Below are 13999 nucleotides of genomic sequence, written 5' to 3'. Positions count from 1 at the left end.
TTCACCAAAAATTTTCTCCAAAATACAATTTTTTTGTGTTTTTTAAAAACAAACATGGCGGGCGCCAGCAATGAGCAAAGATTTCCAAACGTTGAGACAAGTACAATACAGGAGTTACAAAATAATGCCAAAAATAAAAACACAACAAGCAGCACTAATTTTTGGCTAAGCGTTTTTAAGACATGGGCAAAACAAAGAGGATTTTTGGAAGAAATTGAGTTGTACGAAGTCAACGCCTTGGACATAGTACTTCAACAATTTTACGCCGAAGTGAGAAATAAAGACGGGCAAGACTACGAGCCAGACAGTCTTCGAGTTATGGTTGCAGCTCTTGACCGCTATTTAAAAGAACACGGATACAAACATTCAATAATTCGGGACAGAGAATTTTTTGCATCAAAGCAGGTCCTTGAGGGTAAAGTGAGACGACTTCGTCAAGAAGGAAAAGGAAAGCGTCCAAACAAAGCGAGAAGCTTGTCCGAAGAAGAGGAAGAGCTACTGTGGAGAGTTGACAAACTTGGCCGGAAAACTCCAGAAAGCCTAATAAGCACAATATGGTGGATACTCACCCAATACTTTGGTTTACGTGGTCGCCAGGAACACCACAGTATGAAAGTCGAAGACTTTGCTTTTGGCAAAGATGACGAAGGTCGTGAGTACATTGAATTCACCGAAGGGCTGACAAAAACAAGAGGTGATGGTTTATCAAAAAAGGCTCGGGATTTCACACCAAAAATGTTTGCTGCAGGAGGAGAAAGATGTCCAGTTTCGCTTTTCAAGGAGTACTTGTCACGACGACCAGTGCAAATGAAAGAAACGGGTCCCTTTTACCTCTCCATCAACTACAAAGCCGAAGCCCAAGACGAGGTTTGGTACAAAGCACAACCAATGGGAATAAACCGAATCAACGAAATGATGAAGAAAATCGTTTCAGGAACACAATTGGAAGCCATTGCAAGAAATTGACAAACCACAGCGCTCGAAAGACTTTGGTGAACAAGTTGAAAAAAAGTAACGTCGAGCGATCGTCCATCGTTAAAGTTACTGGCCATCGGAACCTACAATCCCTTGACGACTACGATGAAGGGGACGAAAGTGAGCAAAGAGATCTTTCCACAAGAATTTCCTGTGAAAAAAACATCGCGAGCATCATGCCTCAATCAGCAGCTTCGTCTTCAAACACTGGCTGTCAACAAGGTTCTTCGCGAGGTTATTTGACAACATCTGAGATAGGCTTCGCAAATTCATGCCTCAGCCTTAGTCAGTCCGTGGTGAGACAACAAAGCCAGCATCAGATGTTTAACAACTCATTTCACGGTTGTCAAGTCACCTTTTCTGTTATGCCGCAGACAAAACCATCGGAAGATGCCCAAATCGCATCAGAAAAAGCTCAAGAAAAACGACGTCGCAGGTTGATAATAGAAAGTGATCCCGACTAACTCTTAATTAACTGTTACTATAAAATGTTGAGCTATTTGACTTTGTTTGATTCGATTTCTTTCATAGAAATTATGAATTGTTGTATTTTCAGCGTGAGAATTTGAGTGAAATGAGTGTATTAGGCCCTGTTCATATGAGCCGGGCTGGCCCGCTTTGCCGGGCTAGCTCGCTTTGCCGGGCTGGTTTATTTTCTTATTCACATGAGGCGGGCTAGCCCGGTAGCGTTACATCATTTGTTGATGCTTCACAAATCGAAAAATGTTGCTTGCATTGATTACAGCGGTTTTGGGCAGATATATTTCGTTAATTTTTGAAATGTATTGTGTTCTTTTGGTTTGCAAATACATATAAAATGGCGAAATGATGCTATGAAGGTATATTTGTAGAGAAAGCGATCGACGATTTTCAGCCCGGTTTACCGGGCTAGCCCGCCTAGTGCGTTCATATGAGCCCGTTTTGCCGAGATCTCGCCTCGCTCAAGCGAGATCTCGCCAAAGCGGGCTGGCCCGCTTTCCATGTGAATCAAATTTCAAAAACATATAGAAACAACTTAGGAAGCGGGATCTCGCCTCTAGCGAGTCAGCCCGGCAAAGCGGGCCAGCCCGGCTCATATGAACAGGGCCTAATTAGTGTGTTACTGTTTACAATATATTTTATAAAAATCGAATTATTGCGTGACTTGTAAATAAGCCAATTAAAATTGACCGGAAGTTGTTATCGGCGGATGTTGTTATATTTTGTCTCGATCATTTCCGGTTATATGAACCGGAAATGGTTATATGAAATGAGTCTTTGAAAAACTCACTCGTGCATGTTATATCCAAATTGCACTCGAAGCCATACTATTACCTATACTAATATAATAAAGCTGTAACAAAGCAGCAAAGATGTAAATATCACTTAATTAGGGTTTAAAAGGAGACCGGCCTTTTGTTTAAATCAGCTCTGTCTTGTTTTGACTCGAAACAGACAAAGGCGATATGGAGCAATGTTTGGCCGTGAAATCCGAATCGCGGAAAATTATATTTTGAGTTATATCTTTTTCCCTAGATGACAAAAGTTGCCTAAAATTTTGTACAATCAAAGATAGAGTTATTATCTGTCACATAGGCCTTAAAAGGAGACCGGCTTTTTGTTTAAATCAGTTATTTCGGCCTCGTTTTGTCATGTTTTGACTCAAAACAGACAAAGGCGATGGAGCAATGTTTGGCCGTGAAATCCGAACGCGGAAAATTATATTTTGATTTATATCTTTTTCCCTAGGTGGAAAAAAGTTGCCTAAAATTTTGTACAGTCAAAGATAGAGTTATTATCTGTCGCATAGGCCTAAAAAGGAGACCGGCTTTTTGTTTGAGTAAGTTATTTCGGCCTCATTTTGCAGGGCCTCTTTTAAGGATATGTAACTGGGTGGGACATTTTCCCCAAGGGACCTGAAATCACGTAAAAAGGGGACATGAAAAAATCTATTAAAGTCCATAAAATTCCAGTTACTAGTTTAAATATAGGTTTCGCTACACTATAGGGCAACAGATGATGATCAAATTTAGAAAATAATGTCAACACACCTTTTTCTTACTTATATATAATTGCCAGGAAGCTAGTGAAACTCATCTATAAACATTATACAATTATATACATGTAATATATCAAGAGATTCTGCCAAGAGAGCCTGAGTATTGGGCAAGAGAGCCTGAGGTTGAGATTCTGCGAAAGGAATACTGGAATACGGATTAATTAATATGTTGTGCAATATTAACTTTGGGAGTTATTTTCACACCAAAAATATGAAAAAGGACTTTCTACTGGGGGGGGGACAAAATTGCCGACTGGGGGGAAGTAAGGGGGGCTGGGGGGGCAATTTCCCCCCCAGTCTATATGTTGAAAGAGGCCCTGTCATTTTGTCATGTTTCGACTCGATCGCCTTCGCATGGCTGCATCGCCTTCGTCTTCTTCGAGTCAAAACATGACAAAACGAGGCCGAAATAACTTACTCAAACAAAAAGCCGGTCTCCTTTTAAGGCCTATGTGACAGATAATAACTCTATCTTTGATTGTACAAAATTTTAGGCAACTTTTTTCACCCAGGGAAAAAGATATAAATCAAAATATAATTTTCCGTGATTCGGATTTCACGGCCAAACATTGCTCCATCGCCTTTGTCTGTTTTGAGTCAAAACAAGACAAAGCGAGGGCGAAATAACTGATTTAAACAAAAAAGCCGGTCTCCTTTTAAAGCCTAATTAAGTGATATTTGCATCTTTGCTGCTTTGTTGCAGCTTTATTATATTTAGAACTATTTTAAGAATGCAATTTGCTGACAGTTTATGTTGCAATGTTTACAGTGACTTTTGTTTTCCTTTTTGCGAACTTTTACGTTTATGCCAAGTGCGTTGGACATGATAGCAAAAAAAGCCGGTAAAAGCCGATCTTGGCATATATTGCATTGTAAAGCTGAATAAATTTGAAACCATTTAATTAATGTCATTAAACTCACCTAAGGCTACCTAGTGTTCACGCAGCATCTATTTTGATTTCTTTACCGTGTGTAAAAAAGTTTGCTGTTAGTCAAACTAAATATGAAATCACTGGCAAACGAAACATATTTTCTCATTGATGGGGAAAGTTCCTTTATCAAGATGTTCTTAAATTGCACAAGGGAATATTTTTTTTGAAAATTAATATGCCAATTTCAAATAAAAGTAAATCTTACCTCTCTCATCACCCTGTTTCCCAAAGTTGCATAAACTTCTTTTTGCCGCCATGATTTCGCTTGACTTCTTGCTTTTCTTGTTAAACAAGATCAGGTCATAATGAGCGCGTTTCCACGCCCGTGTTTTACAGCGCCCTGGACGAACCAATCCCAAAAGATTCATTAAGGCCTTATGCTTTCCTCCTGTGGGGGATCTATAAGCCCCACTAGGAGAAACTGAATGCCCTATATAGGGGTGATAATCCCCAATAGAGCCCTGCTAGAAGGGTCGCGACCCCATCTAACATCAACCTGAACCACGAGGTCATAATCCCCTTGGCCAGTCCCTACGATTCGACTGAATATATATACATTAAGGTAATTTGAGTCTATGGGCCTGAAGGTGATCATTGGGAGCACTTCAACCCCACAAATACACAAAGTGTATTCCCTATAGACGAAAAAAGGCCCACACAAAATGCAAATTGTACAAGACATATAAATAGGCATATATGAAGATATATGCGCACACCGCATACACAAATTTTTTAGTATAATATTATTCTCTCTTTTTGCAATATATTTACGTACTAGTGTTGGCCAGCATCGCTGATACTCCTGATAACGTAGAAGTAGGTGTCTCAATATAACGTTCATAGCGTCAGATGACCAGTACCCTAAGATTTTAATAAGCAATGATGGTATTTGGCTTCTGCTGCAGTTGTTGCCGCACCTATTCTGTAGCTATGACCAGCATAATTCAAAGCCGCGAAGCCAGATTTAGTGAGCAGCATCCTAGTTTCGGTGGTTAAATTTTGTTTCGTGAGAGGTTTTCCCGATGCAAGGATAAACAGAGGGCAATTTGTGGATGGTTGTAGCGACAGATAGTTTTGTAACGCTTGTACTGGACAAATATCCGAATTAGTGGCCCCGACTGTTATAGTATGACCCAGGGGAAATGGGTCAGTCTTGGACTCCTTGTCCTGTTATTAAATCGGGACCATTTGTGCCCGTTCTGGGTGCAAAGAGGATGCTATCTCGGGTAAGATGTATGTTCGGATTGAATTTACAGTTGCATGCATGTTAGCTCTCCGAGACGGAGAAACCCAAAAAAGGCTAATGTCATTCATGGCTGCCCAGATCATCAGGGAGTCAAAACTTGGGGTGTTGGATATGCCAAGTAACATTCTAAAAAGCCGCAAAAGGTGGATTGTGATTGGGAGCCGGACTCTAGTTTTGTCTCCATAGGAGCGTTTAATTCCTCGTAACACAAGTTGCAGGCGTAGCATTTTGTGCAAATTCAACTGGAAACCGTGCCGAATGTGGTAATGGCGGACTGCTGCTAGAAATGTTTTTATGGAAGGATATTTGATAGATTTTGCAAGAAATGCAACGAATTCTGTCAAGAGAGCTTCATCAGCTGGTAGAATCTGCTCGATATTTTTTCTCTTGCATGTATAACTGGATGAATGTAATGAAACGCTTTTCTCCAGAACTATAGCCGGGTTTGTTGTGTTGCAGATGCAAGAGATAAACTAATATAATGTTGGATGTCCTCATTCAGAGAGTCATTACAATTCCTGGAATTTGGCAAGGACTTGTATCCGCATCTGGAGACTGGAGCCAATTGTCGAAACCTCTGCAATTGAAAACGAGAAATTGCATCGGCTATGTCATTGTGTTTTCCCGGAATATATGCGTGGCACGGATGTATATATTGTGGCGCAAGGTTAGGAGTGTTAGATGACGCAGTAAGTCCATAACCCTTGGGATTCGGGAACGTTTAGTATTAATAATCGTCACCACAGCCTAATTATCACAATGAAACTTGATCCGGCGGTCCCTAAGGAGGTCACCCCAGATATGACATGCTACAACTATTGCAAAGAACTCCTGCCAAGATATACTTATACCAGGCTGACCTAGTTTTTGATTTAGTTTCCATGCTCCCTGAAACCACTTCTGCCCAAAAACCCCAATGAGCCAGAGGCATCAGTATGTAGCACTAAAGTATCAGAGTCATGCCTGGCACTCTGAAGACAGAAAGAAATTTCTACCACATTTCAAGATCTTGGAAGAAACCAGAATTTAGCTTAATGTGGTGATGGGCTTTCTTGATATTTCTTGTTAGAGCAATCAGACGTTGTAAGAAGGGCCGCCCAGAGGACACTACCTTCCATGCAAAGTTGAGGGTGCCTATTAGGGCCCGATTCCACGGGCGCTTTTTCTTGGCGAAATGCGAAGTATTTCACATGGTTCTTTTAAATTGTATAACCACTTGAATATATTAATTCTGCTTGATTGCTCACAATTCAAAAGGAACAGGCGAATTACTTCGCATTTCGCTTGAAAATTTCGCCCGTGGAATCCGGGCTTTAAAGACTGTAATTCTTTTAGAGTACAGGACCGTCTGTGTTGAAATTGTTGAAAGATTGCCTGCAGCCTCTCAATTTTGTCTGGAGGTAGACTAACTTTCATGTTTACCGTGTCTAATAGGATGCCTAAAAACTCGAGTACTTGCGAGGGGCCCTGCGTTTTCCCTGGGGCTATTGGAATATTGATGTTTCCGAAGGTAGATAACATTTTTTTTAAATTTTGCTGGCAAACCCCATCCAAAAGCGGTGCATCTGCTGGGGGCTCAATGAGAAGAAAATCATCAAGAATATGACAGACAAATGAGATGTTACAGTTATGGAGTACTGAGTAGAATCCATTCCAGGGCTTCTGGAAGTCGGTTAAAGATGGATGGGGCACTCCGTAACCAAAATGGTAGAACTTTATCATAATAATATTTCCCCTTCCAGCACATGCCTAGCAGCTCGTAGTCATCAGGATGGATTGGTACTTGCCTAAAAGCTGATTCAATGTCGGTTTTAGCAAGAAAGCAGCCTGAGCCGAAACGCTGAATACCCTTGATAGCATCGTCTATTGTAATATACTGGAGACTGAAGTCTTTATTCGAAATGCTATAATTTATGCTGGTTGAGCCGGATTTCGGATAAGCCAAATGAAAAATTGTGCGAAATTTGTTTGAATTCTTTTTAGGTACCAAGCCAATTGGTGAAACCTGAAAATTCTGAAAAGGGGAGAGTCAAAAGAGCCAGCCATGCGACCAAGAGAAACTTCAGTTGCTATAAGATTCGAGGAAACGATTACCGGATTGGCAACAGCACTAGGCAATTTTTTTGAAAACCGGGCAGTGTGTTGCCCCTGAGAACCTATGTGCACACCGTGAGTAAAAATGTTACAAAGCTCTGAAACAAAACTTTTGTCTGGGTGACCAGACAGGGCTTCATCTAGGTTTTGGACAGAAACAGGGGTAGGTAATGGTAATACGTCAGTCACGTTTTGATCTTGACGTTTTTTGACATCTTGTTTTGAGATGTGCTCATTATTCTCAACTTGTTTGGGTTTGATGGAGGGGAAGAGATACCCTGCATAGCGTATCAAACTCATATATTGGATAAGTTCTTGGGCCCGACCAGGAAATTGATGGTTAAAACGCTCATGTACGAGGTGTACGTGGCTGTCCACTGTTCAATATTGGTGATTCTAGCGGTTGGCTGAGATGCTTTTTTCGCCTTAATCACCGTGTTGTCAAGCGTTAAGATTAAGGGCTCATCGGACTGGTTACCCATCGACATATTTTTAGGCAAAAGTTTAGCTAGATCAAAGAACTCACCTGACTGTATTTGCTTGACATATGTCGCAGGCCTCGTGCAAGCCATCTCCGTAGGGAATTCGCTGTGTAGCGTTGGTCGCCTGATTTGTGATTAGTGTGGGAATATTATCGCCTTCGTGCGCGTCGCTTTCGGCTGGGACGGCTGGAATTATGTTGTTGGCCGCGTTGCTTTCACTGGCACAAGACGTCGAGTTTAACATTGCTTGGACGGCAGCCCGGGCTGCGTTGGACGCTATCTCGGTCGCTGCTTGTTCAACACACCTAGAGACGATCGACTGAATTTACGCCTGCTGCATTTCTGAAAGTGCAGTCAGTTTCAAAAATTTATAAGCAATGTAGGAATAAAAGTTTCGCAGCTTTGTAAACCTGTAGTGTGCCTCGTTGGAACTTTAGAGCACAATGACTTTCAGCAAGCATGCTTTGCCTTTTGTGTTCGTATTCCTGGTTTTTAATTTGTTAAATTCATGTCAAATTACGCAGGTAATCTTCTGATTGGTTGTAGGAATTTTGTGTCATCTGCTGTGCACATGCACCAAAGATGAATATACAAAGTAACCTTTCATATTTCAGACCTAATCTAAACCGGATGACCTTTCATCACTATCGGCCGCATATTTTATTGGTGATAACCTGAAGTTGCATTAAAATTGCCCTTTGCCCTGCCACGAGCATTGCTCCATTAACTTAAATTTATATATATTTTATATAAATTGGCTCAATGTTCAAAAGCTGTTCACGGGGAACCTTTCCCCACTTATGTCTTCAAAGTTCTGGTATGAAAGAAAAGTTCTGAAATGGAAACAATGCTATGTCTTTCTGCCCAGGCTTTTCGTTTTTCCCATTTATGCAAAAAGTAAAGCAGATGCTTTGTACGTCTTTATTTCTTCATTTCAATAACATTATAGTTACTAACACTAAATTGTTACTCATTAGTTCTGCCGTGTTACTACGCCGGAAGAGCAGATAGGAATACAACACATAACTGAATTCCATCGGTGCGTAAATTCACAGTTCGTAATGTTATTTTTGATAAATTCCGCCGGGACTTTGCACTTCATAAAATAGACGCAGGTCCCAGCTACATCAAACTTGCAATTCCATATCCAATGGTTAGGATTACAAATCATTTTCTGATTTTTCACACCTGATAGGGCTTCTGGGCATAATTGAATGGTCAAGCCGCGGCGCTGTCTCCTGCTTCCAGTGTCTACAGAGTTGAAAAGAGGAGAAAACCGTGTATCACATGTACAATTTGCTACTTTCTTTGCGGTGGCCGTTTGAACAACCGGCTTGGAGCGAAAAATATATCAGTTCTTTTTATTCATAAATTGGTAATGTTCACAACAGGAGGGACCGTATATTCAATACAACACGGACGCGAGTGTTGTAAACAACTTGTAGAATGAAATAAGATTTGAATAGATATGCAAATCAGTTACACTGCTGGTTGTACATTTCCGATAGATAAAGGTTTAAAATTTTATTTAGTCATTCCCTCGAAACTTTGGGTAATAGTTTTAACCTGAAGTCACTAGTGCAATTTTTTTTCAAAAGGCATAATTTTTCGAAACACATTGTATAGAATTCTTTCTTCTTCCTTCACAATTCACAAGATCATAATATTATAAAGAAGAAAGAGCTAGATGCATTTTTATGTATTGCTTGTAAGCTTTCTTGTAGATTTGTCAAAATTGAAACAATTGATTTCAAATGACGGATATTTAGTTCAAAGAGGTTATTATTGCATACCATTTCCTTGCATAACCTCCAGACCATTTTCGGTTATTTCTTTCAGACTATAAACAGGCAGATCACCACAGAATTTTGCTACGGAAGGTTTCAAATACTTAGTTTCTAGTTGCCGATCAATGGTCCATTTAGAAGAACTCGTCGACACGACAGGTTTTCCGCCAGAGATGTTGAAATGCTTTATCTTGATAACGAGAGAAAATGTGAATTAGCTAAAATATATTTAGAGTTTGATTAAGTAAATTCTATTTATGAGTGGGTGGGTAAGTAAGCTTTCGCTTAAAGGATAGTAACAAACGTTAAGTCGAATTCATAATCATAATCAATTGATATAAACAATTGTGAAAAAGTTAGGCAGAATTTTGGCCATTAATCAGACATTCACAATCAAATGGTCAGTCATCAAACGCGTAACTACATACAGCCCAGGGTCAAAGTGATGTAACCTATGTTTAGAGGAAAAACTATTGCTGACGGAAGGGGACCCAAATGAAGTGCTAATTAAGCATGCAGAGATGATGACATGTAGCTAACTAAACACCAACTTAGTTAAGTACATAACCACAGGATATGATCAATGTATATATATATAGTGTAATTATAGATCTGCATCTGTTAATCTGCGTCTGATTTCCATGCATAAATTGAAAAAATATATGCATATTACGTATTTACGTATATATTATTTTTTTATGAAAGACAGGGCATTGCGGAATTTGTACTTTTTTGAATAACTCACAAAATTCATGTCAGCTTTCAATTTTCCAGGATTTGGCAGGTTTTTCTCCAGTGGTTTGATGTGACACATACCAACGTCAGGTACGCGGGTGATTGTTAAGCCCTGTAATTAAACAAATAACCATCAGGTGTGGCCTTAGATAAATAATTGTAGACATGATGCTCTTTCAGGCAAAAAGTAGTTCATTTAATCGAAATACATATATTTTATTATTTTACCAGTTTGAAGTCGTTCAGCACTTCAGAACGATTCACGTTGTTGTGCTTTGGTACCGTGAATAAAATGGTATTCTCGATTTCATTGACTCGGATCTTCTCAGTAAAACGAGTTCCTCTTTCATTTATACGCATTTTAAATTGCGCCTCGTTCGCCTAGAAATACACGATAATATTTCTTAAAAACTTCACTTTCATGTGCAATATACAGTAAGAGAATAATATAAAATTCACATCGTATTCCCACACAATCAACGTATTCCCAAACCTTGAAACTAACGACAGAATACAACTCAAGGATCACCAAAAGAGTACAAAGGAGAACTATTGCGGCTGTCTTGTTCATTTCTTCCTTTTGCGACAAAACCTTTTTTCTGAAACTTTATGAGTATCCAAAAATTGCGAGGACTCGCAGACTAGAAGCACATGAAGAATAAAACTCGTCTCAAGGCCTGACCTGTTTATATACCTTCACTTCTGCATCATAATCTAATTAGCGAGATTCAGATTGGACTTCCACTATTACAACTTTCGCTGATGTTTGCACTTGTGATTGGTCGATTTAATAGACTTATTGAATTTGATTGATTTATGTTACCTAATGCTAGCGCCTAGCGGTACTGGTAGAGGTGTCAAATCTGAAACTCGTTATATCATCCATTGCCGGACGTCTGAAGCATGGTGGTTAGTCTCTTTGTAAAGTCAACAATAAAATATGCTTATTTATTTTAAAGCGCTGATTCGGACGTCTAAAGCGTGGTGGGAGATAAAGGGCCTGATAGGTGACACATGTTCGTCCACAGGAAGCTGACTCGAAAATCAAGTTAAACCGTAGTGATTTATAACCACATGGGACTATAACTATGTATAACTCTGGAATAATTGCTTTCTATAATGCACAGTGGTCGATGCCTTTCAGTTATAGCTGCACTTTTGCCAACATGTATATTGTATACAATGAAATATGCTTTTTTAAAAAGCTTGTTCGGATGTCTGAAGTGCGGTTGGGAATGTAATTATAAACAGCAAACTGACTCATCAATTAGTTAGATCATGCTGATTGATAATGACACGCAAGCGTATTGGAAATATTTCGATTTTGGTGTTTAAAAATAACCCACTTTTATCGATATTTGCCTGTTTAAAAACTGTAATTAGTAGCATTATCGATATGAATCGAGCTGAATCACCGCTTCGTTCTGACGAACATTTCGATACTACATTTAGGTCATTTGATAGAAAACGGCGATTAAAGTTGCTATATGTCCACTGGCGAAAGTATAGGAATTGTTGGCGCATCAACACGTTGATATTTTGCCAGATTTTTTACAATTCCCGCGCATTTTCAGACGATCAATAGATCATAAACATATATGATGGCAAATTCGTTATCCTGACATACATTTTTCGCGTTATCAACTCGAGGTTAGACCGTGCATGGTGATTTTACAGACCTTATTGCTAAATCTGGAATAGTTGCTTTTTATAATATAATGCATAATGGGTTGATATGTCTTTCAGTTAGTTTCACTTATGCCAACAAACCGGCAATAGAATAAGTTTTCTTAAAACCAATTAATCAGTTCTATAATGCTGATCAATAAAGACTGCCAGCATTGTCCGACACTACTAACATATATACATTCAGAAAATAGATCAATATAGCTCCCTTCCATAGCTTCTCTAGTGTCAGCATAAACTAAGAAGTATGTCACATTGCACCCGCCATAATGGAATGATAACTATGTAGAACGATAATATATCGAGTTCTGCCCGACGGACTTCTTCTGTGAGTGCAATGTTGCATTATACGAGTATTCACCCCCCCCCCCCCAATGATCGTTCTATATTTACGCTCATGGGACCGGTTGTTCGAAAGGCGTTTAGCTTAAACGGCGGATAAGTTAAAAATGGAATACAAAATTATCTATTTATGGGCAATTGAGCAGAAATATTTCGATGTAAATAGTTTAGTTGTCAATGGAAGAACATATTTAATGCATAAGATGCAGGTTCAGTCATTCACGAGATCTACGAGAGCATTTTTAAATTTTGGCTTATCAACCGTTTAAGTTAAACGCCGTACGAACAACCGGCTTCTGGAGATACCTACAAATACTAATCAGTATAATCCATAAGGATCTTAGCGGAAGTATGAAAGACGTCTAAGTAAAACAATGAAGACCCTGTATTATGCTGGATATTACGCGAGACAAGAGGCATGGGGATTTCAACATAACAGGGTATAAGTAAAAAAACTGACACCTTTGAAATTCAAATTAGCTGCAATGTGTCTGTGATCGGCTGTAATGTGACAGAAGTTGCCTAAAATATAATTGTCAAATTCCAGCCATAAGTTTGCGGCTAATTTGAATTTCAAAGGTGTCAGTTTTTGACTCAACCTGTAGTATACCAAGCAACGGTAGCGCAAAATTCATTGCACCGAAATTTCTTAACTGACCATCTTGTGACGTGAATTTGACGTACTGTTCAACATCTACATCAAACCTATCGTAGATGCACCCATGCAAAAACATCAAATCTTTGGAATCAATATATCTAGAAGCTTAAAGAGTCAAAGGTCAATCATGAGTAAACTGGCATATTATTCTTCATCCTGCCACCCATACACTTCTGAAACGGACATGCTCACAGGGCCATTACATTATAGACACCCCATCTACTGTTAGATGCCATCTACCATAGGCAGTTGGATGAACTGCGGCAGTTCATAACTGAAGAAACTCCTACCAACCACTGTTAAAACTGTATGGTTGGAAACCATGCCATAGTTATACCGCGGAATAAATGAAAAGTGGATTTGAAGCAGAGAATAATAAGGATAGTAATCATTGAAATTCTGGTCAAGCGATGATACACTTTTGTTGTCGCCACACTCGATCTAACCTCACCTTTCAGTGGATTCGGAAACAATTTAAATACTTAGTTAATTACCTCAATACGTTCTACAATATTACAATACAATATTAATTGAATAAGTACATAATCAGTTTAATTAGCGCATCAGTCACCATTAATATTTAGTCTAAACGGCCTTCACGGTGTTGCATATACAGGGACAGGATCGACGGCGTATGCCTGCCAATTCTATAGCAATGTTAACATATGTATTTAATTAAATATTAAAACATACATATATTCAACTAATTTAATTTTAATCATATACACGCAGGCTAACGACTGGTCCTAAATTTCTAGCATTAGTTGTATCCGTTGTATATGTGTATCCGTTTCAACAATTTATTGCAATATGATCTAACTTGAATCAGCGGCAGTCCTTGTCGCACTGGCCGATCTATTGAAATGTACCAGTCTCCGCATTGTATTGCAAAGTATGACCCGAGTTGAATCAAGATCAGACTTTTGTATCCGCTTGCGATTTGACGTAAATTGTTTCAGTTTAAGCAGTGTATGTTTATCAAGATATTAGCAGAGAATTCACAAAAAAATCCGTCGGGCAGAAG

The 13999-nt window shown here is 39.2% G+C and overlaps 1 protein-coding gene and 1 pseudogene across 1 annotated transcript; one reads left to right on the top strand and one right to left on the bottom strand.

Moving 5' to 3' along the window:
- Positions 1-318: 318 nt before the first annotated feature.
- On the top strand, positions 319-1439 carry LOC114530704 (annotated as a pseudogene).
- Positions 1440-8686: 7247 nt separating this feature from the next.
- On the bottom strand, positions 8687-10928 carry LOC114530759. Its single transcript, XM_028552375.1, has 5 exons — positions 10783-10928; positions 10518-10670; positions 10300-10401; positions 9561-9744; positions 8687-9018 (listed from the first exon to the last, which is right to left on the bottom strand). The coding sequence occupies exons 1-5, from the start codon at positions 10858-10860 to the stop codon at positions 8741-8743; spliced, it is 795 nt and encodes a 264-aa protein (XP_028408176.1). The 5' UTR covers positions 10861-10928; the 3' UTR covers positions 8687-8740.
- Positions 10929-13999: the final 3071 nt, after the last annotated feature.

This window comes from Dendronephthya gigantea, unplaced genomic scaffold, assembly GCF_004324835.1.
Source record: "Dendronephthya gigantea isolate DGI-Jeju-01 unplaced genomic scaffold, DenGig_1.0 000065F, whole genome shotgun sequence".
In the NCBI taxonomy this organism is placed as follows: domain Eukaryota; kingdom Metazoa; phylum Cnidaria; class Anthozoa; order Malacalcyonacea; family Nephtheidae; genus Dendronephthya; species Dendronephthya gigantea.
The sequence above is the reverse complement of the archived record's forward strand: the minus strand, read 5'-3'. Positions and strand labels throughout refer to the sequence as shown.

What these genes read in the sequence shown, in the direction of transcription:
- LOC114530759 (XM_028552375.1), bottom strand. Translation starts at nt 10,860, where the DNA reads ATGAACAAGACAGCCGCAATAGTTCTCCTTTGTACTCTTTTGGTGATC. An exon ending in ATTCTGTCGTTAGTTTCAAG is followed by an intron (nt 10,671 to 10,782) that starts GTTTGGGAATAC and finishes GTGTATTTCTAG; the next exon opens with GCGAACGAGGCGCAATTTAA. An exon ending in TGCTGAACGACTTCAAACTG is followed by an intron (nt 10,402 to 10,517) that starts GTAAAATAATAA and finishes GTTTAATTACAG; the next exon opens with GGCTTAACAATCACCCGCGT.